The 27,388-nt window shown below is 42.1% G+C and overlaps 1 protein-coding gene across 1 annotated transcript in view; it reads left to right on the plus strand.

Annotated features, from left to right (window-relative positions):
* The first annotated feature begins 23,281 nt into the window (after positions 1-23,281).
* Positions 23,282-27,388, plus strand: part of REEP5 (receptor accessory protein 5) — a 50,643-nt gene continuing 46,536 nt past the window's right edge. Inside the window, exons 1-2 of the mRNA XM_070377173.1 lie at positions 23,282-23,502; positions 24,164-24,257. Coding sequence (XP_070233274.1) covers positions 23,385-23,502; positions 24,164-24,257 — 212 coding nt within the window. The 5' untranslated portion in view covers positions 23,282-23,384. The remainder of the gene's footprint in view (positions 23,503-24,163; positions 24,258-27,388) is intronic.

The following is a 27,388-nucleotide window of genomic DNA, read 5'->3' on the forward strand; positions in this document are numbered from 1 at the left end:
TACACCCCTGCTAGTCTTTAGCTGGATGTTATATAGCTACTGCTGCTGCTAAGTCACTTCAGTTGTGTCCGACTCTATGCGATCCTATAGATGGCAGCCCACCAGTTCCCCCATCCCTGGGATTCTCCAGGCAAGAACACTGGAGTGGGTTGCCATTTCCTTCTCCAATGCATGAAAGTGAAAAGTGAAAGTGAAGTCACCCAGTCGTATCTGACTCCCAGCGACCCCATGGACTGGAGCTTACCAGGCTCCTCTGTCCATGGCATTTTCCAGGCGAGAGTACTGGAGTGGGGTGCCACTACTAGCAGTCTGCTAATTTTAGAAAGGAAAAGTCTCAAAACTCAGAGAATGGCACCAGGCCCCTCACCCACAAGATGCATTTTGAGATAATCTTGGCACCAGGTGAGTCATCTCTGGCCATAAAATGATTGACATGAATCTTAAAGAAAGGCAGTTTCATTAACATAGATTAGGAGAACAATGTATTAGTATAACATTCTGGTTTGTCAAGTTGGTTCTGAGCCTTTAGGCAGAACTGACTTGAAGACAGAGTGTGGGGTAAATGCATAGTATATTAACATAGCTTAAGACAAATATTTCCATGAGAAAAAAAATGCATTGGTTAGCTCAAGGTTTGAGAAAAGTTCAGGAGGAACCAGGTGTCATTATGGAAACACAGAGTTTTAAGAGAAACCTCTTTTTAAATTTGTATAGAGAAGGGGAAAAAAATGTAACACTAGTTTGTTTCTTCCTGCCACTTAAAGAGAGAGAAAAAAAAAATGTCTGACACTTGCAGCCTATTTCCTATTTTGGAGACCCCTGGCCTTCCTGACTGTTACCCTCTCACTTCTCCAGGGGATCTTCCCAACCCAGGGATTGAGCCAGGGTCTCCCACATTATAGGCAGATGCTTTACCATCTGAGCAACCAGGGAAGTCCTTTCATGGCAAATAGATGGGGAAAAATGGAAACAGTGACAGAGCTTATTTTCTTGGGCTCTAAAATCACTGTGGATGGTGATTGCAGTTATGAAATTAAAAGACATGTGTGCCTTGGAAGAAAAGCTATGACAAACTTAGACAGCACATTAAAAAGCAGAGACAATACTTTGCCAACAGAGGTCCGTCTAGTCAAAGTTATGGTTTTTCCAGTAGTCACTTACGATGTGATAGTTGGACTATAAAGAAGACTGAGCACCAAAAATTGATGCTTTTGAACTGTGGTGTTGGAGAAGACTCTTGAGAGTCCCTTAGACAACAAGGAGATCCAACCAGTCAATCCTAAAGGAAATCAGTCCTGAATATTCATTGGAAGGACTGATGCTAAAGTTGAAGCTCCCAACACTTTGGCCACTGATGCAAAGAGCTGACTCATTAGAAAAGACCGTGATGCTGGAAAAGATTGAAGGTGGGAGGAGAAGGGGAAGACAGAAGATAGTTGGATGGTATCACTGACTCAATGGACATGAGTTTGAGTAACCTCCAGGAGTTGGTGATGGACAGGGAAGCCCAGCATGCTGCAGTCCATGGGGTCACAAAGAGTTGGGCATGACTGAGTAACTGAATTGAACTGAAGCTACAGATCTTATTCAAGTGTAACTAATTATTTTACTAATGTCTTTTATAGCAAAAGAAAAACCAACTGATGATCCAGTGGTTGAGATTCCAAGCTCCCAATGCAGGGGACCTGGATTTGATCCCTTGTCAAGGAACTAGATCCCACAAGTCACAACTAAGAGTCCAAGTGCTACAACTAAGACTCGGTGAAATCAAATTAAAAAAAAAAAAAAAGAAAGGTATTTTTCTGTGGTCCAATATCCAATACTAGGTCATACACTGCATTTAGTTGGCATGCGTCTTTCATTGCCTTCATTTGGAAGAGTTCCTCAGTCTGTCTTTTTCTACAGATATGTTTTCATAAAACCGTACGTAGTTCAGTCAGTTCAGTTGCTCTGTTGTGTCCGACTCTGCGACCCCATGGACTGCAGCACACCAGGCTTCCCTGTCCATCACCAACTCCCGGAGTCCACCCAAACTCATGTCCATTGAGTCAGTGATGCCATCCAACCATCTCATCCTCTGTCATCCCCTTTTCCTCCTGCCTTAAATCCTTCCCAGCATCAGGGTCTTTTCAAATGAGTCAGTTCTTTGCATCAGATGGCCAAAGTACTGGAGTTTCAGTTTCAACATCAGTCTTTCCAATGAATATTCAGGACTGATTTCCTTTAGGATGGACTGGTTGGATCTGCTTGCAGTCCAAGGGACTCTCAAGAGTCTTCTCCAACACCACAGTTCAAAAGCATCAATTTAGAATAATTCTGTATAAATCTATGTCCCTTGTGTTTTTCACTTAGTCTATCTTGGATGTTTTCCATTTCAACTCATTTTTATCTGCCTCATTCACTTTACTGGCGCTTAGTAGACAGTATCAGTCAGGATAATCTCTCTTATGCTATCATAACAACACCAGAATTCAGTGGCCTAACACAAAAGCTGATTTCCTGTGCATGTGAAGTTTGCTGACGTGGCTGTCAAGGCTCAGTCTAGCTGCTTCTGTCTCATGACTCTCCCTCCCAATGTGTATTTCTGCAAATGCCACACTAGAAGGGAGCATGGAGGATCAGCCACGGGCTCTTAAAATGCTTGTCTAATCTCAGGGGCCAAGTCAAATCACATCAGTGTGCTCGACTTCAAAGGGGCAGAAAAGTGTATTTGCTTCATGGACTCAGGAGAAGAGACTAAGAAATATTGGTGAACACCAGGTTCACCTACCAAACATATCACTGAATTGTTATACCATAATTTTATTTAAATAGTCTCTTATTGATGGACATTTAGATTACTTCTGTTTTTTTTTTTTTCCAGAGATTTTTATACATTTATTTTTGTGCATTTGTGTGAGTATATTTGCAGCATATATTCCAAGAAATGAATTTGCAAAAGCAAAAGTAATGTCCAGCTGAAGTTTTGACAGATCAAGTCTGCTATTCTGAGCTATGCGCAACGTGAGTGAACAGAAGAAGGCAGATAACAATGAAGGAGGCAGAAAGAGGAAAATCAAGAGAAGAAAGAGATGGAAGAGAAAGAGTAGATTTCAAAGCCCAACTTTCCAATTCACAGGCCCTTTGAATGCAAGCATTCACATCTACTAAACCTCAGTATGCATTCAAAAAGCCCCTGTTTTTCACTTTTGCATGTTTGTATGTGTTTCTGCTCCTTGCCATAAATTATACCAGACTTCAAGGGGGACAGAAAGAGGCATGGCATAATCCTTACTCTCTTGTCAATTTTCAACCTAGTGAACAGTTGAGGCAGGAAAAGACATGAGCACTGAATTATCCAACCAGAAGCTTCCCCACTGAACAAGTGTTTATGATTTGACCTGTTTTTAAATCCAGGGCCAATAGTTGATGGGATGAATTTTCCTCACATCTGGAAAAAGAACACAGTCCAAAAAAATTCTTGTTTTTCCATCTCTGCACCAGAGTATATTTTTCTCATTTTTAAAAGCCCAACTCACATTTCACTTATTTCATGAAGCTTCATCTGCTGCTATCAGATTTCATCTGATCTCCAACTTTTCTAAATTCTTATGACACATGACATACAAGTTAGCCTAAATTTGGTTTCATACTGTCCTCAGTTTGTCTTATTTCTAGAATTAGATTTTAAGTTCTTTGAGTATAGGGAAAATATTTTATATTTTTAAAATTTCCTATAGAAACTTGTAGATACACTACTTAATAAATGTATAATTGTTGACTGATTAATTCTACCTAAGCCATGAAAACCAGACTTAACACGGGTATATTTAAAGCCACAAATTAAGGAAGGACAACTTGGCTGAAACCAACATGTGGTTCACATTTGCCAGGATTCCCAAGGAATAAAGATTACTGCCTTATTGATATAACTGCAGCAATTCTGAAAGCCTATGTATGCCCCTTCCAGTGACTACAATTTTCTTAGACTTGTATAAACTTGGCTTAAGTAAGCTTACACACATTTTATAAGCAGATTTATAAAATACAGTATTCACTCTATAAATAATCATTCTATGCATATGCATGCATGCTTAGTCATGTCCGACTTTTTGTGACACCATTATTTTAAGTATTGGAAGCTTCTTTCTCCATTTCTTGGAAAATCTTTCTATAAATGTCATTGAATATCATTCCTGAACTTCCCAGGCAGTCCAGTGGTTAATTGTACTTCACCTTAAGGGGGCACGGGTCTGATCCCTGATTGAGAACTAAGATTCCATATGCCATGTGACAGGGCCAAAAAATAAACACACAAACAAAACAAAAAAGACATTCAAAATTATGAATATCATTCCTGCAAATGTTTGCATATTAGTATGTATCCATAAATAACATATTTATTACTGTCATGTATATTTTAAGTGTTATCATATTCTACTCATTATTCTGCAACCTCTTCTTTCTCTCTTCACAATATATATTTGTAATTTATCTCATGTTAATATAACTGTGTATAATTCAAGTATCTAGAATTTTATTTTTGTAAAGCCGTTTTCTTGTTGATGCGCATTTAAACTACTTCCAGTTTTACCCAGGTTCAAAAAAAAGGCTGCAAAGAATGTTTTTGTTCATATCCAATTACAAACATACAGAAGACTTTCTCTTTGGTGTATGCCTACAAGTAGATTTCTGGGTACTGATACTTTCAATTTTGAGGAAGAAACTGTTAGGTAGTTAGAATGGGAAACAGGAGTCCAAAATGGTGGTGGCTAAAAGACAAGGAAGGGAAAAGCCCACGAAAATAGAACAAAGGAAGGTCAAAGGAAGGTCTGAGGACCGGAGTATGGACCTCAGGTAGAACAAACAGCACTCCTGGCTAGCCCAAATTACATAGGGCAGGCCCGAGGGGAGGAAAAAACATATAAAAAGAGGAGCCAAGCGCTCTGTCTCTCCTGCACACTGGCGCGCTCCCCTATTCTCTTCTCTTCGCATCTTTGGGTCCGCATGTCCTCACGCCTGGAGGATGGATTCTCTTGCTATTTTCTAAATGAAATAGAGCTGTAACACTGATTTGTCTAAAAGCTATAACACGGTCTGTCCAAGACCCGAGAACTGTGATGTGCCGAGGGCTTTAATGTCTGTCACTCCAAATCTTTGTTATGAAGAGACAGAACCGAGGAGCATACACTCGCCTGACAGAACCATCAACAAAATGTGAAGATAACCTACTGAATGGGAGAAGATATTTGCATATGATATGACCAATTAGGGATTAATATCCAAAATATATAAACAGCTCATACAACTCAGTATCAGAAAAACAAATAACCCAATCAAAAAACGGGCAGAAGAAGTGATCAGACATTTTTCCAAAGAAGATACACAGATGGACAATAAGCACATGAAAAGATGCTTATCACTGCTAATCATCAAAGAAATGCAAATAAAAAACACAGTGAGAGGACTTCCTTGGTGATACAGTGGATAAGAATCCACCTGCCAATGTCGAGGACACGGGTTTGGGATTCCATGGACAGAGCAGCCTAGCAAGCTACAGTCCATGGGGTCGCAGAGTCAGACACGACTGAGCGACTGAACCACAAAGAGAAAAGGCTACCCTGGTACACTGTTGGTGGAAATGTAAACTGGTACAGACACTGTAGAAAAGAGTATAGCAGTTTCTTGAAAAATCTAAAACTACCATATGATCCAACAATTTTGCTCCTAGGTATATACGCAAAGAAAACAAAAATTCAAAAACATAAATGTACCCTATCGTTCATAGTTTACCTGGAGGGTGTTATGTTTAGTGAAACAACTCAGATGAAAAAAGACAAACACTGTATGTTATCATTTATTTGCGGAATCTAAAATATAAACAAATGAATAGAGCAAAACAGAAACAGGTTCATAGATACAGAGAAAATACTAGTGGTTACCAGATGGGAGAGGGCAGCAGGGAGTGGCAAGATAGGGATATGAGTAGGGAATGAAGAGGTACAAGCTACTAAGTATAAAATAAGCCACAAGGATACATTGTGCAGCACAGGGAACACAACCTGTATTTCAGAATACCTTTAAATGGAATATAATCTATCATTTTAATCATGCTTTACACCTGAAACTAGTATAATGCTGTAAATCAACTGTGTCAATAAAAAGTAATTAATTTCTGTGCTCACTATTTTTTTCTTGCAACTAATTTCTCTTCTGTGGGTTTATTATTTTTCTTTTGAAATAACATCTTTTACTAGGTCTCTTCCTGTAGGTCTATGGGTAGTATATTTTCTTCCTTTTGTATATCTATTTTCTGTATTTCACATATTTATAGAAATAGAGAAGTTTCTCATTACCGAAGTATTTCTCCAACTAAAAAGAGTGATTAAATTTGAATATCACCATTTTGCAAAGCCTAATCAACTAATTAATTGCTGCCACTACACAAAGAAAGACAATTGGCTATTACACGTCTCCTCCATGCCACCTACAATGGAGTCTGTAACAAAATTGTACCTGAATCTGATCAAGTTCATAATCTCATTCCAAATTTGTAGAAAATACAAGAGACAGAATAACAGGAAATGCAGTTATTAATAACAAAATCCAGTTGTGGGAAACTCTGCAAGCAAATCAAACAACCCAGATTCCTCCAGAACTAAGTTGGAAGGAAAAAGGTGAGACAAAGGAAGATTGGAATGTACTTGGAGAATTGTAAGAGACTTAAAAGATGTACATTTTTTTAAAACTATAGGGATTAGAGATGTATCTTGGGTGACAGTTTATAAAGAAAGCAAGGAGATGACTATACAAGTCAAGATGTGGTTATTTTTAGGTGAAAGGGGAAAGATTGGGATTGATACATAAAGCACCGCTGGGGTGCCTGGCATGTGGACCCACTTCAGATAAAGCTGAAAACAAAATGAAATTCTGGCTCTCAGGGAGACTGTATTCTGTAGGTAGAAATATATCAATAATGCACAATACAATGACAGTGATAAGTGCCATAAAGAAGTGTAATGGATGATTGATCCCAAACCTCCAAATAAGCAACAGCCGAGTTTCACTCCTAACATAAAATATATAGAAAATGTAATTAACTGATAAAGTCAATAAGTAACACAATATTTCTGAATATCTCATGGCAAAACCAAAGACTGATACATAGAGAAGAGAGACATCCAAAAAGGCATAAACACCCACATCCAGTATGTAATGGAGTAAAATCTTACTACTGCTACAAATTCACCACTCTATGTAGAAATAGGAGACAGTATATTCTTTGCATTTTCCCTTTCAGCTGATAAATCAAGGTCTGGAGACTGTCTCAGACTTGGTCCTTCTAGTTCTTGCTTTGCCTTAAGGTTTGTTCCCAGTCTGGATACAAATACTCTGGGCTGAAGTGACAGGAAATGGCAACCCACTCTAGTATTCTTGCCTGGAAAATTCTATGGACAGAGGAGCCTGGCAGGCTGCAGTCCACGGGTTCGTGGAGTGTCAGTCACGACTGAGCAACTGAGCACGCACACACGAAGTGACACTTTACAACTAAATTTCTGAAAACAGTTTTTAAAAAGAAAATGAGAGTGAGAGTGGATGAGTATCGGACCCCAGAGGAGAAAGGGCATGAAGGGATTGTGGAGGTGACTCAGCAAACCCCTCAATGCAGGCAGTTTTACAAGAATATACCAAGCCCTTCTCCTTGCACCCATTCAGGGCAATGAAATGGATGCCACAGAATGCAGAAGGCCACGTGGAGAGAAGTTCTCCTCTGTTCACCTTGGAAAGTTCATTTATAGCTCACTTAACTGGATGCAGAAAGGAAATCAATCTCACCATCTACAGTTCTAACAAAAATGGCAACAAAATGATTATGGTTTTTAATTTCTTCCCCTTATGGCAGCTGCAGTTTGTCCCATGATTGCTAGTTTTATTAGAAATAGCCATTCAAGTCAACAAACCCCCCAAAAGTTAAGATCTGTCTGATCTTGAAACAGGAATCCTACTTTCAGTCACAACTCAGTTCAAAAATGCAGTTTAATTTATGTTATATACATACTAATTATAGACTATAGTACAGATCATACTTTGACTTACTAAGACACAGAATATGAATTTTAGTTTTCAGACTGTGAGAAGACAGGTCATAAAAGTACTACTCCATCTTTTCAAAATAAGACCTCAAAGAAATGTTACATCACATGTTTTCCAGGTGTACTTTTTTTTTTTTTAATTTTGTGATGAAAACAGATTTTATTTTGGCTATAAAAGTAACATTAAAGTACTTCAAATTCATTATTTTAAAAAGTCAATGGAACAAGCATATAGATTAAAAAAATATATCTAAAAATTACTTCACTCTCTCCACCAAGAAATCTCTCTGCCTAGACTCTTCTCTTGGCCTAAAAACACACTTGCAGGTGCACATACACACTTTACAAAAGCAGGATCATTCTAAATAAGCTGTTTATAACCTTATTTTTAAACTTAGTATATCACAGATATTCTTGCTGTGTTATAGAAGGAAAAAAGTTACTGAGCAATACATATATGTTCATCAGTTCAGTTGCTCAGTCGTGTCAGACTCTGCAACCTCATGGACTGCAGCATGCCAGGCTTCCCTGTCCCTCACCAACTCCCAGAGCTTGCTCATGTCCATCGACTCATGTCCATCAAGTCGGTGATGCCATCCAACTGTCTCATCCTCTGTCATCCCCTTCTCCTCCCACCTTCAATCTTTCCCAGCATCAGGGTCTTTTCAAATGAGTCAGTTATTTGCACCAGGCAGCCAAAGTATTGGTTCTTCAGCTTCAGCATCAGTCCTTCCAATGAATACTCAGGACTGCTCTCCTTTGGGATGGACGGGTTGGATCTCCTTGCAGTCCAAGGGGCTCTCAAGAGTCTTCTCCAACACCACAGTTCAAAAGCATCAATTCTTCGGCACTCAGTTTTCTTTATGGTACAACTCATATCCATACACGACTACTGGAAAAACCATAGCCTTGACTAGACGGACCTTTGTTGGCAAAGTAATGTCTCTGCTGTTTAATATGCTGTCTGGGTTGGTCATAGCTTTTCTTCCAAGGAGCAAGCATCTTTTAATTTTCATGGCTGCAGTCACCATCTGCAGTGATTTTGGAGCCCAAGAAAATAAAGTCTCTCACTGTTTCCCCATCTATTTGCCATGAAGCGATGGGACCGGATGCCATGATGTTCATTTTTTGAATATTGAGTTTTAAGCCAGGTTTTTCACTCTCCTCTTTCACTGTCATCAAGAGGCTCTTTAGTTCCTCTTCACTTTCTGCCATAAGGGTGGTGTCATCTGCATATCTGAGGTGATTGATATTTCTCCCGGCAACATTGATTCCAGTTGTGCTTCACCCAGCCCGGCATTTCGCATGATAGACTCTGCATATAAGTTAAATAAGTGGCATGACAATATACAGCCATGATGTATTCCTTTCCCAGTTGGGAACCAGTCCTTTGTTCCATGTCTGGTTCTAACTGTTATTTCTTGATCTGCATACAGATTTCTCAGGAGTCATAGTCTGAACATATTTTGCTTTAAAATTCTATATGCTTATATCTAAATATAAATCTAGATTTACAGATATATTATTTTATTTGTACAGAAGATGATCTGGCAGGGTACAAACCAAACTTTTAAGATCAAGGAAGAGGATGGAAGTGTGGAGGGGTGGGTAAGTGGAGGAAGCTTAAATTTTTTACATTATATATATATGGCTTCCCAGGTGGTTCAGTGGTGAATAATCCACCCACCAATGCAGGAGATATGAGTTCAATCCCCAGGTCAGGAAGATCCCCTGGAGAAGAAAATGGCAACCCACTTCAGTATTCTTGCCTGGGAAATCCTGTGGACAGAGGAGCCTGGTGGGCTACAGTCCATGGGGTTGCAAAAGAGTTGAACACAACTGAATGACAAAGTGCATAATACAGAAAAGTGCTTTTAAAAGTCATTAAAATTTTAATTATAAAGGAGAAATGTACTCTAATATCTAAAAGATATTGGTTTGATTATATCAACTCACCAAAAATTGTAGCCAGCTTGGTTTACTAGGACTCATGTTGAAAACTGAACGGAATATTCAGGACTCAAAGTCAAGTGTAGCCTTATTCATACTTGGTGGACCTTGGGAAATCATATACATTTGGGAGGAAAAGTCTCTGTTATTGCTTCACTGATGTCTACAGCTCTACCATTAATTCCACTGCTTCAGGTTCAAGGATTCCTTTCTCTGAACACACATGCACCTCTGAGAAAGATAGTAGAATACAATGAATTAAGCCATTATAGTCTTTTACATTATAGTACGAATTAATGGTCAATTTCTTCCCAACTTGTAGTTAATTAAGAAGAGCTTTTCACAATAGATGAGAAGAAGAAGAGAGGATATTGGACATGTAGGGGGTGTAGAGGAAAATAATATTTAGGGGAAGGAAGATAAAATTTAGAAGTTTCTTCAGACAGGAAATGCATCTTGCTCCTCTTTAAGCACGATGCTGAGCGCCATCACACCCACCATAGAGAGATGCATAGAAACAGATGAGCCCATGAATAGACAACTCTGCTCACCTCAGCTCTGACTGTGGGTTGTTGTGCCCAAAGCTGCAGTCTCAGGCTATTTGGGGGTGACTGCTACTCTGCTATTCTGGGTTCTTTCCTCAGAATTACTCATGTGGGATGGGATGCCAGAATCTCATTGTTAACAGATGTTGGTTCACTGGTATAACAAACAATTGCCAATTGCTAACACATTTTGCATTAAGGTAAAACAATGATATGTCTTTTTATACAATTGAATATATCTCCCTAAAGGATAAAAAGAGATTATTAAAATCAGCTGCTCGGGCAGGTCAATGATGAGCTCTCCCTCCCACTCCTCAGAGGTCTGATCATTTCACAACTGACCCCACTAGGGAAGTATTTGGATAAACAGCGGATCTTTCCCATTGTTTAGTTTTTTCCACTGTCAGCATGTATAAATTTATTATATAAAGTGGCACAATTGTTAGGGGAAGCACACTGACTGAAACCACCCACCCTGGCCAAGAACCATAGTAACCATTCGCAAGAGTTATTTTATGACAGGAGGTCCTGGTAAGGAACACAGCACTAACAAGCCACCACCAACCAGAAGCACTTAGGAAAGGTCAAAAGCAGACACCACGTGTCCGACCATCTCCCAGAGTCCTTCTTGCTGGTATCCATCTTGACTGAGCAATGCATGCACCACCAGGAAGGACCCTGAGTCATAAGGATTGGCCAAAGACAACCCAGAAGCTAATCTCATCACCATAAAACTGCAGATTGCAAGCCATGTGGCAGAGCAGTTCTCCTGGGTTCCTCAGCTGGGAGCCCCTTCCTAATAAAGCCTCTTGCTTTGTCAGCACATGTGTCTCCTCAGACAGTTCACTGCCAAGGGTTAGACAAGAGCCCATTCTCAGCCATGGAAGGGGCCCTCCTTCCTGCAACACAGTGCTGGTTCAAGCATGAGGTCAGCACTCCCCTAACTCCCGCCGAATCTGGGGCAAGGGGAAAGACAGACAGTAGAAGGTGACTGGTGAAGAGCAAACAAACGGTACCATAAGATAGTCAAGTTGAGATGTTTTTAAAATTAACAATGGTTTTCTCTTAAGTGATGAAAAAAGTAAGTTTTGGGTTAAGATATAAAGTTTCAAATTCTCACTGATAGACCTCAAATATTATGAGAACCAGAAGGCAGATAAAGAAGACAGAATGCCAAAGAGTTGATGCCTTAGAACTGTGGTGCTGGAGACTCCTGAAGGTCCTTTGGACAGCAAGGAGATCAAACCAATCAATCTTAAGGGAAATCAACCCTGAATATTCAGTCCACTGGAAGGACTGATGCTAAAGCTGAAGCTCCAGTATTTTGGTAATCGGATGTGAACAGATGACTCATTGGAAAAGTCCCTGACGCTAGAAAAGATTGAGGGCAGAAGGAGAAGGGGATATCAGAGGATGAGATGGCTGGACGGCATCACTGATGCAATGAACATGAACTTGGGTAGACTCCAGGAGATGGTGAGGGACAGGAGGCCTGGTGTGCTACAGTCCATGGAGTCTCCAAGAATCGACACAACTGGGTGACTGAAAAACAGCAACAACAAATGTGAGATCCAGAAAGGATGGGCCTCATCTATCTTGGCTTCTGGTGTATATTTAGGGCCTAGCAGACAGGAGGGCTCAGTAAACAACTGTTGAATGAGTGAATATTAAGTACTGATGATTCAGTAGCCTTCTGAAAAGAGTCTACAGCCTTTAGCAAATTAAATCTAAATAGGTCTAATACTAACGGAAAGTGAATTTAAGGGCAGAAGACTTTATTCTAGAATCTTTTTTATACTTGACAAAAACAGCACTCACCATTCTCTGGTTTCACACTAAGTCATCCTGAAAAATCTACCCACGTCCAGTTGTTTTCTGTTAAAAAGTCATAGCGTGGGACTGTCTACACTAAATTATTATTCGTATAGTTGTTACTGGTAAAATCCAAAGAGCATTGCTTAACTCTCTACATTCCTCTGTCAATGTGGATGTAATCTAAGGCAAATGAAATCATACTCTATAAAATAATGCAGATCTTCAGGCTAAGTTGAACAGAATAAAATATTATAATAAAAATGTGAATAAAAATTGTAAAAAGTTATTTGAGGTAACTATAAAAATTATTTTAAAATGATTTAAAACAGAGACTTTATTTTAATTTATTAAAGAGACTTACCCGGTGGTCCAGTGATTAAGAGTCTGCCTGCCAGTGCAGGGGACACGTGTTCGATCCCTGGTCCAGGAAGGTTCCACACGCCACAACTACCAAAGCCTCTGCACCCTAAAGCCTGTGCTCTGCAACAGAAAAAGCCGCTACAACGAGAAGTCCATGCACCTCGACTAGAGAGCAGGCCCCACTCACTGCGACGAGGAAAACCCCAGGGCAGCAACAAAGACCCAGCACAGCCATAAATAAATAAATAAAAGAGCACTCTGAAATTGAGCCAATGTTTTCCTCTTTTAGCTTATCAAGATAATGGTCTATCCTCTAGGTAATGTTGCAGTCTTTTGTAGCTTAAGATGTTTATGTCTAATCCGAATCATGGCATCCTTTAACATTAAAGTTGTGAAGCTGCTATCAAGCAATCTAAGTTCCTCCTACATGTTAAAGACATACACTGTAAGTAACCACAGTCCCACAAAATCCGGAAATGGAAGCTCCTCCTTTAATCCATCTCCTATACCATTGTGTTATAAACACACCAAATATGCATGTGATGTAGACTTGGTATACTGTGTCAAACCTAAATTTAGTGACAATTGTATAAAACTAGAGGTTACAGCTGAATGATTAATGTTTCCAAGTTCAAACTGTTTGCATAAGAATGGTCATCAAAAGTCTCAGCACTGACTTTCAGTAAATTGTGTAAAGCTGGTTAAGATGATATCATTTCATACACACATCATGATTTTTTTATACTGATACTCTCTCACTTTCAGCAGAGAGTTTTTGCTATGGTGACCAATAGGTAAGAGTTATCAGAAACAAAGGGAACTAAAAAAATCCAGCCTGTACCCCTAAATCTTATTCCAAATCCTTCAATACCAGCTAGTCATAAATCTACATCAGTGTCAGTTTTACAGAGACCACGCTGGATAGTAAGCAAAAGGCTACATGGTCAAATCATTCTCTCCTAAGTTCATGGCAAAGTGCATAATAAAGCAAAAGTTATTTATGTATTTTAAGGAAGAGGCACGCTCTTGAGTCAATGAGTGTGGTCACAGTATGACTGATGTCCAAGAGCTGGAGGATCTTGGGCCAAAACTTGTCCAGAAAAGGCTGACAGAGCCAGAGGAGAGAGAGGAAGCATCTGGGGACTGCTAAGTGATTAAGAGCTACATACAGCAGCTTGCCTGCCACATGTCAGAGGACAGTTTGATTTGACCAGGCACACGTTGTTAGGTCAGTTCCTTGCTCCCATCTGTGCAGGCCTGGAGAGTTCATTTCCTTTGGCCACTGACTAGTCAAAGGATCCTAAGTGTAATAGGAAATTAGCAATTTGATTTCACTATTGTGTACCTGTGAAAGCCTGCTTTCTAATCCCTTACGCACCTGGTGCCTCCACCTTATTAAGATATGTTTTCAGGGACTTCCCTGGTGGCCCAGTGGTTAAGAATCCTCCTGCCAATACAGGGAACACAGGTTCGATCCCTGGTCTTTGAAGATTTCACAGGCCACAGGGCGAAGAAGCCCATTTGTCACAACGACTGAGTTTGTGCACCAAACTACCTGAGTCACTCAGGCTCTAGACCCCGTGCTCCGCAACAAGGGAGTGGCCTCTGTTGGCCGCAACTAGAGAAAGGCTTCACGTAGCAAAGAAGACCCAGCGCAGCAAAAAAAAAAAAAAAGCGCTCATATCCTTCATAGACACAAATTGCTAACACAAAATAGGTGACTGATAAAATTTCTTGTTTTCCTCCCTCTTCCCCATAATTGCTTATGAAAATGTACTCTTACTTCTTTTAGAGAATTTTCATTTTCACAGATACCAAATACTGAAATCGAAAGGATGAGGCAAGAGAGGAATTTTTGACATTACTTCTTATGGCTACTTCATGTATATATGAATCTCTCAGATGAGCTAAAATTTTATCAGCATTCATGAGGCAAGGCACTCTAAGAAATGCTTGAGATGGAGTGTGCAAATTTTTTTTTTTTTTTGGAGTGTGCAATTTATCTCGACAACCCTATGAGGTAGTATATTAGTCCATTTAGGCTGCCATAAAAAAATCAACTGGGTGACTTCAACAACAATATTTCTTTCTCACAGTTCTGGAGGCTAGAAAATCCAAGGTCAAGGAGCCGCTAGATCTGATATCTGGTGAGAACTGGCTTCCTGGTTCAAGGACGGCCATCTCTTCTCTGTGTCCTCATATGATGGAAGGATCAGGAGAGCTCTCTGGGGAATCTTTTACAAGGGTGCTAGATCCACTCAGGAGAGCTCCACCCACGTGACCTTATTACTTCCCAAAAGATCCCATCTCCAAATACCATCATGCTGGGAATTGGGTTTCAACACGTGGATTTTGGGTGGACACAACATTCAGCCTATAGCAGGTAGACACTAACATTATCTTCACTTTATACACTGAAGAAAGTGGGGTTTTTGGAGTTGGAGAAGTTTCGTACGATTATGCAGCTAGTAAGCCAGGGCATCTACTCCAGGGCCTGAATTAAGCCTTTGCTATATCCTGGGCAGGCCTTCAATGTGAATGAAAGGGCTACACCAGCTCACTGAGCTTAACGTATTCATTCTTTCAGGGACCTTGATGTTGGTTTTGAATCCTCCGTGTATGTTGTTATGGCATGCAGAATAATGACCACCCCCTCCAAAATGTTCTTGTCCTAATATCCAGAACTTGTGATTATGTCCCCTTACATGGCAAAAGGGATGTTTTTATGTTTATGGAACTTAAAATAGGCAGATTATCCTAGATTATGTGGGTAGGATCAACATAATCACATGCCCCTAAAAACGGAAGTGAGAGGCAGATGTGTCTGAGAGATGAGACGGAAGAAAAAGGAAGAGAAGTTTGAAGTATGAGAGGATTCAACGGACAGCTGCTGGCTTTGAAGGTGAGGAAGGAAATGGCAACCTCAGTCCTACAACCACAAGACTCTACACGTTGCCAAAAATCCAAAATGAACCAAAGGTCAAATCTTCCTCTGAGCCTACAGAAAGGAAAGTAGCCTTGCTGAGGACATGTTGATTTTAGCCCAGTGAGGCGTCTGTCAGATTTCTGATACAGAGAAGTATGAGACAGTAAAGTTGTGCTGTTATAAGTCACCATGTTTGTGGTAATTTGTCAAGGCAGCCAAAGGAAATTAATACAACTGCTCAATTCCTTCATTCAAGTTAAGTGCATTTTCCTGATGCACTTAAGAGAAGTGCACAAAAGTGTATCTTTTTCATCCTGCTCCTACATGGAGAGAAGAGTGAAAAAATGCACACCACCCTGCAGGCTATGAGGTAAATCTGGATTGCTCTCTATGGTTGGAAACAGACCCCAGGGTCAGTGGACAATCTCAGTATGGAATCCAAATGCTATGGTTTGTCCAGAACTGGCCTAACTGGTCTTGAACATAGAGAAACAACTTACCAGTGACTTATTTTCTATTTGTCTCCTGTGCAGGCATTATGAGAGAACTGGAAGGGTGAAATGCACTGCACATTTTATACCTGGTGAAAATCTCTAGATTTATATGCAATACCAACGACACATGGTATTCAATTTCAGACTACAGATGTTTTGAAGAACAAAAGGATATGCCTAGGTTGACTTATTTTCATTTGTGAGAAGTTATTTTCTAGAATTCAACTTTCTGTATATTGTCGCTCTGCTTATTTAATGTATATGCAGAGTACATTATGCAAAATTCTGAACTGGATGAAGCACAAGCTGGAATCAAGATTGCCAGGAGAAATATCAACAACCTCAGATACGCAGATGACACAACCCTTATGGCAGAAAGTGAAGAGGAACTAAAGAGCCTCTTGATGAAAGTGAAAGAGGAGAGTGAAAAAGTTGGCTTAAAACTCAACATTCAGAAAACGAAGATCATGGCATCCAGTCCCATCACTCCATGTCAAATAGATGGAGAAACAATGGAAACAGTGAGAGATTTTATCTTTTGGGGCACCAAAATCACTGCAGATGGTGACTGCAGCCAAGAAATTAAAAGATGCTTACTTCTTGGAAGAAAAGCTATGACCAACCCAGACAGCATATTAAACAGCAGAGACATTACTTTGCCAACAAAGGTCTGTCTAGTTAAGGCTATGGTTTTTCCAGTAGTCATGTATGGATGTGAAAGTTGGACTATAAAGAAAGCTAAGTGCCGAAAAATTGATGCTTTTGAACTGTGGTGTTGGAGAAGACTCTTGAGAGTCCCTTGGACTGCAAGGAGATCCAACCAGTCCATCCTAAAGGAAACCAGACCTAAATATTCATTGGAAGGACTGATGCTGAAGCCAAAACTCCAATACTTTGGCCACCTGATGTGAAGAACTGACTCATTGGCAAAGACCCTGATGCTGGGAAAGATTGAAGACGGGAGGAGAAGGGGACAACAGAGGATTAGATGGTTGGATGACATTACCGACTCAAGTTTGAGCAAACTCTGGGAGTTGGTGATGGACACGGAAGCCTGGCATGCTGCAGTCCATGGGGCTGCAAAGAGTTGGACACAACTTAAAGACCGAACCTACTGAATTTCTTGTTTGATAAATGGGAACACATAATACAATGCTTTGTCCATACTTTCAGTAGAAAATGTTGAAGACTAAGACAAATGGATTTCTTTGGAAGGAATGATGCTAAAGCTGAAACTCCAGTACTTTGGCCACCTCATGCCAAGAGTTGACTTGTCAAGAGTTGACTCATTGGAAAAGACTCTGATGCTGGGAGGGCTTGGGGGCAGGAGGAGAAGGGGACGACAGAGGATGAGATGGCTGGATGGCATCACTGACTCGATGGACGTGAGTCTGAGTGAACTCCGGGAGTTGGTGATGGACAGGGAGGCCTGGCGTGCTGTGATTCATGGGGTCCCAAAGAGTCAGACATGACTAAGCGACTGATCTGAACTGAACTGAACTGAAGACAAATGAAGCAAATAAAATGTAATTCCAATGTATTCAATGAAGCACAATAATCTTCACATTTTATTTCTTTCAATAATCTTTCTTAAATTCTATTAAGCCTCTGCATTTTCCTCCTGTCATCTGGAAAGTCTGTGCCTCAGGTTTTGTTTCCTTTGTCTTTTGCTCTTTTTATTTTGATGATGTCACCACTAACCTCCTCCAGCAGAGGGATGGGGGTTGTGCGCTAACAGGGCTGTGTCCACAGGGTCGGAGGGTCTCCTGACTGGGAAGGCTAGCCACCGCCTGGGTGGCAGGATCCAGGAACATGCAGGGTTCCGCCTCCATATTTGGGGTGGAGGGAGGGTAACAAAGAGATTACGAGGCAAACTATGCAGTGCAACTTCTTCCTAACATATATGAGAGGTAGAACAGAAATATATTAATAACTTCAAGCAGTTAAGAAGTTATCTTAACCTGAAGATACAGCCTGTGGACAACTAAAGTGACCTGATCATAGGTCTCTGGCAGAATTTTGTTCTGTAGCTCAGAAAAGGGTGGAGTAACATCATTTGCATCATCCCAGGTTAGCCTGACTTCCTTCTTAGGAACTGCCAAAGTCAACCTGCTTCAGGCCAGCCTGCTCCATGGCCTTCCAGACAGAGACCTGGTCTGTCTGGTTCTCAGGTCTGTCAGCATGGGGCATCCAGGATATACTCCATGAATATGAGTAGGTGAATGGTCTGAGACCTAAGGCTGAGTTCTTATCTTCTGCATCTCTTTTCTTATTTCTGAAAGAGTCTAAGCTTTGTGGTGATGACTGAAAGAGCTAAGGGTCCCACATTGCCTAACTTGACTGTAACTTCCTAAAGGCAAGAACTATGTACTCCTTTAGCTCAATTTTAGCATCTGGTTATGTTTGTCCTTCTTTCTTTCTTAAATTACTTAAGAAGGACTACCAGTGGTCCAGTGGTCAAGACTCCATACTTCCCCTGCAGGGGGTATGGGTTCGATCCCTGGTCAGGGAACTAGAGACCCTGCATGCCATGTGGTGCAGCCAAAAAGTATTTATATATATTTAAGAAACACTTATTTTGCATCAGGAACTCTTCCCAAAACTCTAGAAATAGCAGCTCATTCAATCATCATGACAACCCTGTGAAATAGATTCTAATGTCACCCCTAGAGGCACTGAAAGCTTATGTAACTTGCCCAAAGTCACAGAGCTAAATGATACACTGGGATTTCACCCATATAGGCCACGTCCAGAGGCTGTGCTACACACACACACACACACACACACACACACACACTATGCCTTACTATGCTGCCTCATCTTGCCAGTATTATAATGAAAGAGAGAAAAACTTGCAATCTAACTTCACAGAAAATTGGGAAAAATTTCAGAATTTTAGAAAATTGTAGAAAAATTTCTACAAAAGAATTCTAAATGAATAGTATGCTTCTAGATACTTCATGCATAGCTGATATTATACAAATGTTGACACAATATGAAAAGTTGAGATAAAAATATAGGTTGATTTGAACACTTAAAGGACATTGCTCCTTGGCTTAAAAAATAATAATACTATCAAATTGTGAATCATTTGAAGTTCTCAAAAACATGACCTTGACTTCCAGACAAATGAGTAATTACTGTATTTACTTAGGAAATTAAATTCACAACTGGCTAAAAACTTAAAATTCAGTTATTCTGGTAGCCAGTTATATCAGTTAGGGCTGCTGTAACATGTAAAATTTTAATGTAAAATGTAAAATTTCTGCATGGCATTTCTCCCTTTATCTTTTCCTTCTGTACATGACTAAACTATAAATTGCCTGTCTTCGGTGAAAGATATGTATTGTCTTACAGTTCTGGAAGCCAGATGGCCAGGATCAGGTGTTGGTAGAGCTGGTTTCCTTCAAGATCTATGAGGGCAGGTCTCTCTTTGTGGCTTGTAGAAGTCTGGCTTCGCCCCATGTGTCTTCACCTTGTCTTTCCTCTGTCCATGTCTGTCTCTATCTCATCCAAATTTCCTCATTTTATAAGTACACTAGTCATACTGGATTAGAGCTCACCCAGATAAACTCATCTTAATTTACTACCTTTATAAAGATCCTACCTCCAAATGAGAAGGAGATTATCAATCCAGCTTATCTTTTTTGAAGACACTATCTGACCCATATCAGCAGTACATCGGATGAATCACAAGCTGGAATCAAGGGAGAAATATCAACAACCTCAGATATGCAGATGATACCACTCTAATAATGGCAGTGAAGTGAAACTAAATGATAAGTGATACTACTCTAATAATGGCAGGAAGTGAAGAGAAACTAATGAGTCTCTTAAAGAGGGTGAAAGAGGAGAGTGATAAAGCTGGCTTAAAACTCATAAAACTAAGATTATGGCATCTGGTCCCATCACTTTATGGCAAATAAAAGGGGAAGAAATGGAAGTAGCAACAGAGTTTATTTTCTTGAGCTCCAAATCACTTCTGATGGTGACTGCAGCCATGAAATTGAAAGCTGCTTGTTCCTTGGAAGCAAAACTGACAAACCTAGACAGTGCATTAAAAAGCTGGGACGTCAATTTGCTGACAAAGGTCTGTATAGTCAAAGCTATGGTTTTTCCAGTAGTCATGCACTGTTATGAGAATTGGTCCATAAAGAAAGCTGATGGCTGAAGAATTGATGTTCTAGAATTGGGGTGCTGGAGAAGACTCTTGAGAGTCCCTTGCACTGCAAGGAGATCAAACCAGGCAATGCTAAAGGAAATCAACCCTGAATATTCATTGGAAGGACTGATGCTGAAGCTCCAATACTTTGGCCACCTGATGCAAAGAGCTGACTCATTAGAAAAGACCCTGATGTTAGGAAAGATCTAAGGCAAAAGGAGAAGAGGGCATCAGAGGATGAGATGATTAGATGGCATCACCGACTCAATGGACATGAGTTTGAGCAAAGTCCAGGAGATAGCAAAGGACAGGGAAGCCTGGTGTGCTACAGTTCATGGAGTCCCAGAGTCAGACACGCTTTAGGGACTGAACTACTACAGCAGCAGTGCATTGAGGGGTAAGAGTCCTGTCTGAATTCTAGCTCTGACGTTTATCAATTTTGAGACCTTGGTATGCCTCATTTCCCTCCTTTAAATGAGGATAAAACAGTATCTACCCCATGCTGTCATGAGAATTACGTGAATCCATGCATGAAACACTTAGAATACTTAGTAGCACAATGCATGTTAGATATTCATTAATTCAACAAATTGTTACTGAACACCTATTAAGTATCAAGCACTATTCTAGGTGTTTGAGATACAGACATAAAGAAAACAGTCAAAGATACCCCCTTTTGTGGATTTCATAATTTATTGGGGGAAGAAAAAAATACAAAAAGTAGAACATATAGCATGTCAGAGAGTAGTCAGTGTTGTAGAACAAAAAAACAAAAGCAAGACACAGGTTAGAGAGTGTTAGGATTGCAATTCTGGATCAGAGGGGACCTTATAGATTCGTCATTTGAGCAAGGACCTGATGAATGGGAGAAGACAGTTAAGTGCTTATCTGGAGGTTTTAGATAGAGAAGGGCTTCCCCACTTCAGCACTACTGACATTTGGGGCTGGATTTTTCTTTTTGGGGGGCCTGACCTGTGCATTGCAGGATGTTTAGCGGCATCCCTGCTAGATGCTTTTTGCAACTGAGTAGCATCTGCCACCCTAGTTGTGACAACCTTTCTTACAAGCAAAGATGTCTCCAGACATTGTCACATGTCCTGGAGGCACAGAATCACTGCTGGTTGAGGACTACTGAGGTAGAAGGAAAGTGAGAGCTCCGGGGCAGGAGTGTGCTCAGCTTGTTTGAGGCACAGCTAGGAAGCACACAATACAAGATGAGATCAGAGGGGAGAAGGATAAACCATACACATACCACCTGTAACTTTGAGGCCATTCTTTCCATCAACGGAAACTACTGGAGGGTTAAGAGCAAAAAGACAGCACACCTTGACCCACAATTTAGAAAGACCCAAGTAGCTGCCACACTGAGAATTGTCCATAGGTAGAAAGACAGAAATGGACACCTCAGCAGGGTGGTAATCACAGTAATCTTATTATATATTTGCTTTTTGTTTCTTTAATTTGGTCACTGATTTGGCTGGGTAGTGATGGGACTAGTGAGAGAACTGAGCTAAAATCTGGGGAAGAAAAGAGGAAGGAGAATTAGCATAAAAGGAAAAGCCTAAGAGTGGGCAAGGGAGCTTTTCGTGGAAGTGGAAGGCAGTCAGTTTGAAAGAGGGTAAAGAGAGAATGTTGGGGGCCGGTGAATGCTTTCCTAAGGAATCGTAGCTCTGGTCTGTAAGGGATGGGGAGACGTTGAAGCTTAAGCAACAAGGAAAACTCTGCAGCAGGGTACAGATCACAGGAGTCAGAAAGACTACTTTCAAAGGGAGTTTCCTGAATTAACATGCTACTGCTGCTGTTAAGTCGCTTCAGTTGTGTCCGACTCTGTGCGACTCCATAGACGGCAGCCCATCAGGCTCCACCGTCCCTGGGATTCTCCAGGCAAGAACACTGGAGTGGGTTGCCATTTCCTCTCCAATGCATGAAAGTGAAAGGTGAAAGTGAAGTCGCTCAGTCGTGTCGGACCCTTAGCGACCCCATGGACTGCAGCCTACCAGGCTCCTCCGTGCATGGGATTTTCCAGGCAAGAGTACTGGAGTGGGGTGCCATTGCCTCCTTGTCACCATTCCTAGAGGTGCGATAGGAGCCATAAAAAGAGCTTATATTTAGGTGGATGAAGAGCAGGAGCCGGACCTTCTGAAGGAAGAAAAGCGAAGTCCTGCCCTAAGACTTGGACCTATTTTCTCCAGAGTAATTTTGCTTCTAGGCAAGAACGGGGCTTCCCTGATGGCTCAAGAGTTTAATCCTTGAGTCAGGAAGATCCCTTGGAGTAGGAAATCACAACTCACTCTGGTATTCTTGCCTGGCAAATTCCTGTGGACAGAGTAGCCTGGCGGGCTACAGTCCATAGGGTCGCAAAGAGTCGGACAATGACTGAGCGACTAGACAACCACAAGGCAAGCAAACGGTACTGTCTCTGAGGCTAGAAACATTTCCGTGGTATCAGAGATCAAGCAAATGCCAAGCCCACCATGAAATGGTTTAAGTTGTGCAGTACTTTTGTTGGAAATGGTGTCCCCAGAGGAGGGTGTCTTGTTTCTTTAAGGGTTTTTTCAAAAAGACTGTTATCTATAAGTAAGAAAAGCTATGCCGAGTACCGGCCATGAAAGAAAAAGCAGGTCTGTAATCAAACAGTTCTTGGGGATTCGTCGTGCATTTCAATATTTAAGTGGAAAATGTGTTAGTAGATATAACACAGCAGTGTAGGTCCATCAAACCAGTCCTCCTACTTTGTTGGTGGCAGCAACAAGGCCGCCTGCCTCCACTTTCCTTCTGTCCTTCTGTCCAGTCCGATTTCTGAAAGGGGCTCACTCAGTTAACAGAGGTGGGGGCGGAGGGGCGGCCGCCGGGCAGGGAGCCGTGGGCGCAGGGCCGCCGCCCAGGGTGTGGCTCCGGGCGCGGCGCCCGGGCGCGAGAGGGGCGGGCGGGGCCGGAGCGGGACTGCGCAGAACCGCCGGGGACGCGTCAGTCGCCCGCCCCGCCGCCCCGGCGCAGTCACCTCGCTCTGCGGCCACCGGCACCAGGAACAGCACCAGGCGGAGCGCGACGGTCCCCGCCATGTCTGCAGCCATGAGGCAGAGGTTCGACCAGTTCCTGCACCAGAAGAACTGCATGACTGACCTCCTGGCCAAGATCGAGGCCAAGACCGGCGTGAACCGGAGCTTCATCGCGCTCGGTGAGTGCAGGGCCGGTGCCCGCGGGGTCCTGCCCCGCCTGGCCCGGGGGCAGCTGTCTCATCCGCTGCCGGGCAGGCCCACGGGGACCGCGGGGTCGGTGACAGACGAGGGCGAGCGGCGGGCACCTTCAGGGACGGGACTGGCTGCCTGGACAGGCCAGAGCCGCCCGGCGAAGGGGCGCCCAGGGCGCCGGGCGCGGGGACCGCTGACGCTGACGTGTCTGCCCCGCGGCCGGACGCCAAGCGCAGTGGCGGAGCGCAGGGCTGGCGCGGAGCGGCGCGGCCCCTGCGGGAGGGTGCGCGGTGCCCGTGGCGGAACACCGGGTACCCGCCAGGCTCGGGGCCGGGAAGGGGTGTCCCCGCGGGAGCGGAGGGGCTGCGGGCCGGCCAGGGAATCCCGACTTCTCTAGACCCTCGGAGAAGGAAAGAAACGGCTCCTCCAGCTGGTGTGCCCCTTGAGGGGAGGATGGTGGAAGGAAGGGCACAAATAGGAGGCCTGCCGGGTATCCTCAGACCCGAGGCAAAGCTCCGCGAAGGCGCAGGCTCTGCCGTGGTGCGGTTTGTTTTTCTCCATCGCCTAGAACGAGCCAAGCCGTGCGCTGTGGGTGGGGGCTGAGGCTGCAGTGTGCCACCCGACCCACTTCTGTCCTCGCGTCTCCAGGTGTCATCGGGCTGCTGGCGTTGTACCTGGTGTTTGGTTATGGAGCCTCTCTCCTCTGCAACCTGATAGGATTTGGTTACCCAGCCTACGTCTCGTAAGTGACTCCCCCTGCAACTGTCCCTTCCTCCCCTTCCCCCATCCAGAGTGGTCCTAGTTACATCACATCCCCCATTTTCCTGGGAGAGTGGTCAAAGGACCAGAGAGGAGTAACTCACCGCTTAAGGTTACACATTTTAGAGCCTTAACATCTGATCTCCTGATGACTAGCCAAAATGTATGTTTCATCAGCTTATAGTGGCAGGGTGTGTGCCTTCTAACAGCTCCACAAGTGAAAGGTAGAACAAAGTGGACCTTTACTTTTGAGGAGATCTCACCAAGATCAGAGAGTGGATTATTGTTGTATTAGTTGCTAAGTCATGTCTGGTTCTTTGCAACCCCATGGACTGTAACCCACCACCCTTTTCTGTCTTTGGGGTTCTCCAGGCAAGAATACTGGAGTGGGTTGCCATTTCCTTCTCCAGGGGATCTTCCCCTCCCAGGGATGGAACCCACCTCTCCTACACTGGCAGGCAAATTCTTTACCATTGAGCCTCCAGGGAAACTCGCACAGAGAGTAGATTCCTTCTCCCTAGTAATTATTTAAATGTGCGTTTCACCTTATATTTATGTACATAGTAAAGCTGGAGAAGGAAATGGCAACCCACTCCAGTATTCTTGCCTGGAGAATCCCATGGACGGAGGAGCTTGGTGGGCTACAGTCCATGGGTCGCAAAGAGTCGGACACAACTGAGCGACTTCACTTTCACTTAATTCAGATTTACTCTACAGTGTGTTTAATTTAAAAATATTGTCCGATTTCATTTTTCCCCATTCATTGAAATAGGAATTATTCTTTCCCTTAAATGAATTTTGTTTTACTCTACAGCTGTTCCTGAGAACTCTGATGGGTTTTACTTTCATTGAGTTGGTCTCTACAACTTTCCTCAACCATAAGGATAAAAATAAAGGAAAAAAATGTCAGCTGGAAGACTAAGACACCAATAATACATGATTACACCTTGTCTATCATAGACCTGGCTAGAATTTAATATGTGACTAGAAAGTGGAAATGTGTTTTAGGAAAATGTTAGTTCTGACTTGAACAGTTAAATCGAAAGTACCTAAGTAGTAGTTACTGAATTAGTCAGGTACAGACTTTTAGTGGCTCCAGAAAATCTAGCTACAGATAGGCTACTACTTGGTTTTGAATTTGGAGATCCTCCCCAGCATTGGAGAAGGAAATGGCAACCCACTCAAGTGTTCTTGCCTGGAGAATCCCGTGGACAGAGGAGCCTGGTAGGCTGCTGTCTATGGGGTTGCACAGAGTCGGACACGACTGAAACGACTTAGCAGCAGCAGCAGCAGCCCCAGCATTATCTGCTAAAATACCATACATATTGTTTGTGTATGCCAAATGGTGAAGACCGACCAGAAAAACTGGATTGACTTTCAGATCAATGAAAAAGTTATCTCCTGTGCATGCTCAGTCGAGTCATGCTCTTTGTGACCCCATGGACTGTAGCCTGCCAGCCTCCTCTATCCATGGAATTTTTCCAGGCAAGAATACTGGAAACATTTGCCATTTCTTCCTCCAGGGGATCTTCCCGATTCAGGGACCAAACGCTTTTCTCTGGGGAACACTTTTGTAAGGTTTATAAAAGTTGCTTGAATTGTTTTAAACTAGCAGAGACTATGGCTCTTGAAAAATACTGCAGAGCTTAAAAAATGTTTTCTCCACATCAGTGCCATTTGATGTATAATCTTGTGAGAACCATAACCTTGTCTGTTGGTGCGATTAGATCATTGGTATAGGCTTTAGAAAAGTAGAAGTCCGTTTCTCGGTAGGGTGTGTAGACCTGTGTATCTGGAAGTGGATGTGACTAAGGCAGACGGAGCTTGGACAAGCTTTTCCTTGGCCTATTGGATTAATTCCAGCCATTTTAAAAGTCATATTTTAAAGTAATTTCAAGTGAGTCAATTTAAGTTTTATCATTTGTTTAAAGTCATTTTTTTTATTCATTTTCTACATAGTCCATTGAATATTATTGGCTGTTTTTATTTAGAAGAAGCTAAATGTCCCTGTTTATTGCTAGGAATTCTTTAAAATGGTAGACATGATCATATTTCTGAGGTAAATGGGCTTTATATATTTTAGAATTTCTCTATTCATAAAGTAGACACACTTTATTTTCTTTTCTATCTGAGTACTCTGAGGCAAAGTGACATTTGTAGTACAATTTAACAGGAGTGATGAGTATTAGAAATCTAATAAAGGGGTTTTAATGACTTAAATAAAAGTTCAGGGGATAATTGATGAGTACCTACATCTATTAGTATTTATTCATAGGGTGTTTCCTTTTGGTAGACCGAATTCTTACTTTTAAAATGAATATGGTTGTTCAGTCACTAAATCGGTATATGACTCTTTGTGACCCGGTGGACTACAGCACGTCTGGCCTCCCTGTCCTTCACTATCTCACAGAATTCGATCAAAGTCATGTTCATTGAGTTGGTGATGCCATCCAACCATCTCATCCTCTGTCACCCCCTTCTCTTCCTGCCTTCAATCTTTCCTGGCTCCAGGGTCTTTTCCAATGAGTCAGCTCTTTGCATCAGGTGGCCAAAGTATTGGAGCTTCAGCATCAGTCCTTCCAGTGAATATTCAGGGTTGATTTCCTTTAGGATTGACTGATTTGATCTTGCTGTCTAAGGGACTCTCATTTAAAATGAATACAGGATTCTGTATCATTAAGTGAAGGTTGGTCTCTGTGGGTGCTTAGATTTTTCCCTAAAACACTGCTTCTCAGCCTTGACTGCCCACTGGAAGTATCTGAGGAGCCTTAAAAATTACTGATTCCTGGGCCCTGCCCCTGAAGATTATGATGTAATTGCTCTTGGGTGCAACCTAGGTTTTGGAATTTTTAAAGGAGTCTCATTTTTAAAGGTCATGCTGAGAAGCCCCAGTATAAAGCAGCAGCATAGCTTGTGCTTAATATACTTGAAGAGGGGGATTGAAGGGGGTGGAAGAATGACCTGCAGACCCTGGGGAGGGTCTAGAGGCCCACCTGGCCTCTGCTTTGTGAAAGAGATTCAAGGAGACTGTAAGCACAATAAAGCATACAGACCCCCAGTTAGGAAACATTTGAGGCAATCACTGTTACATTAGCCTAATAAGTCTATTCATTG

The sequence above is a fragment of the Bos mutus genome, chromosome 10, assembly GCF_027580195.1.
Source record: "Bos mutus isolate GX-2022 chromosome 10, NWIPB_WYAK_1.1, whole genome shotgun sequence".
Taxonomy (NCBI): domain Eukaryota; kingdom Metazoa; phylum Chordata; class Mammalia; order Artiodactyla; family Bovidae; genus Bos; species Bos mutus.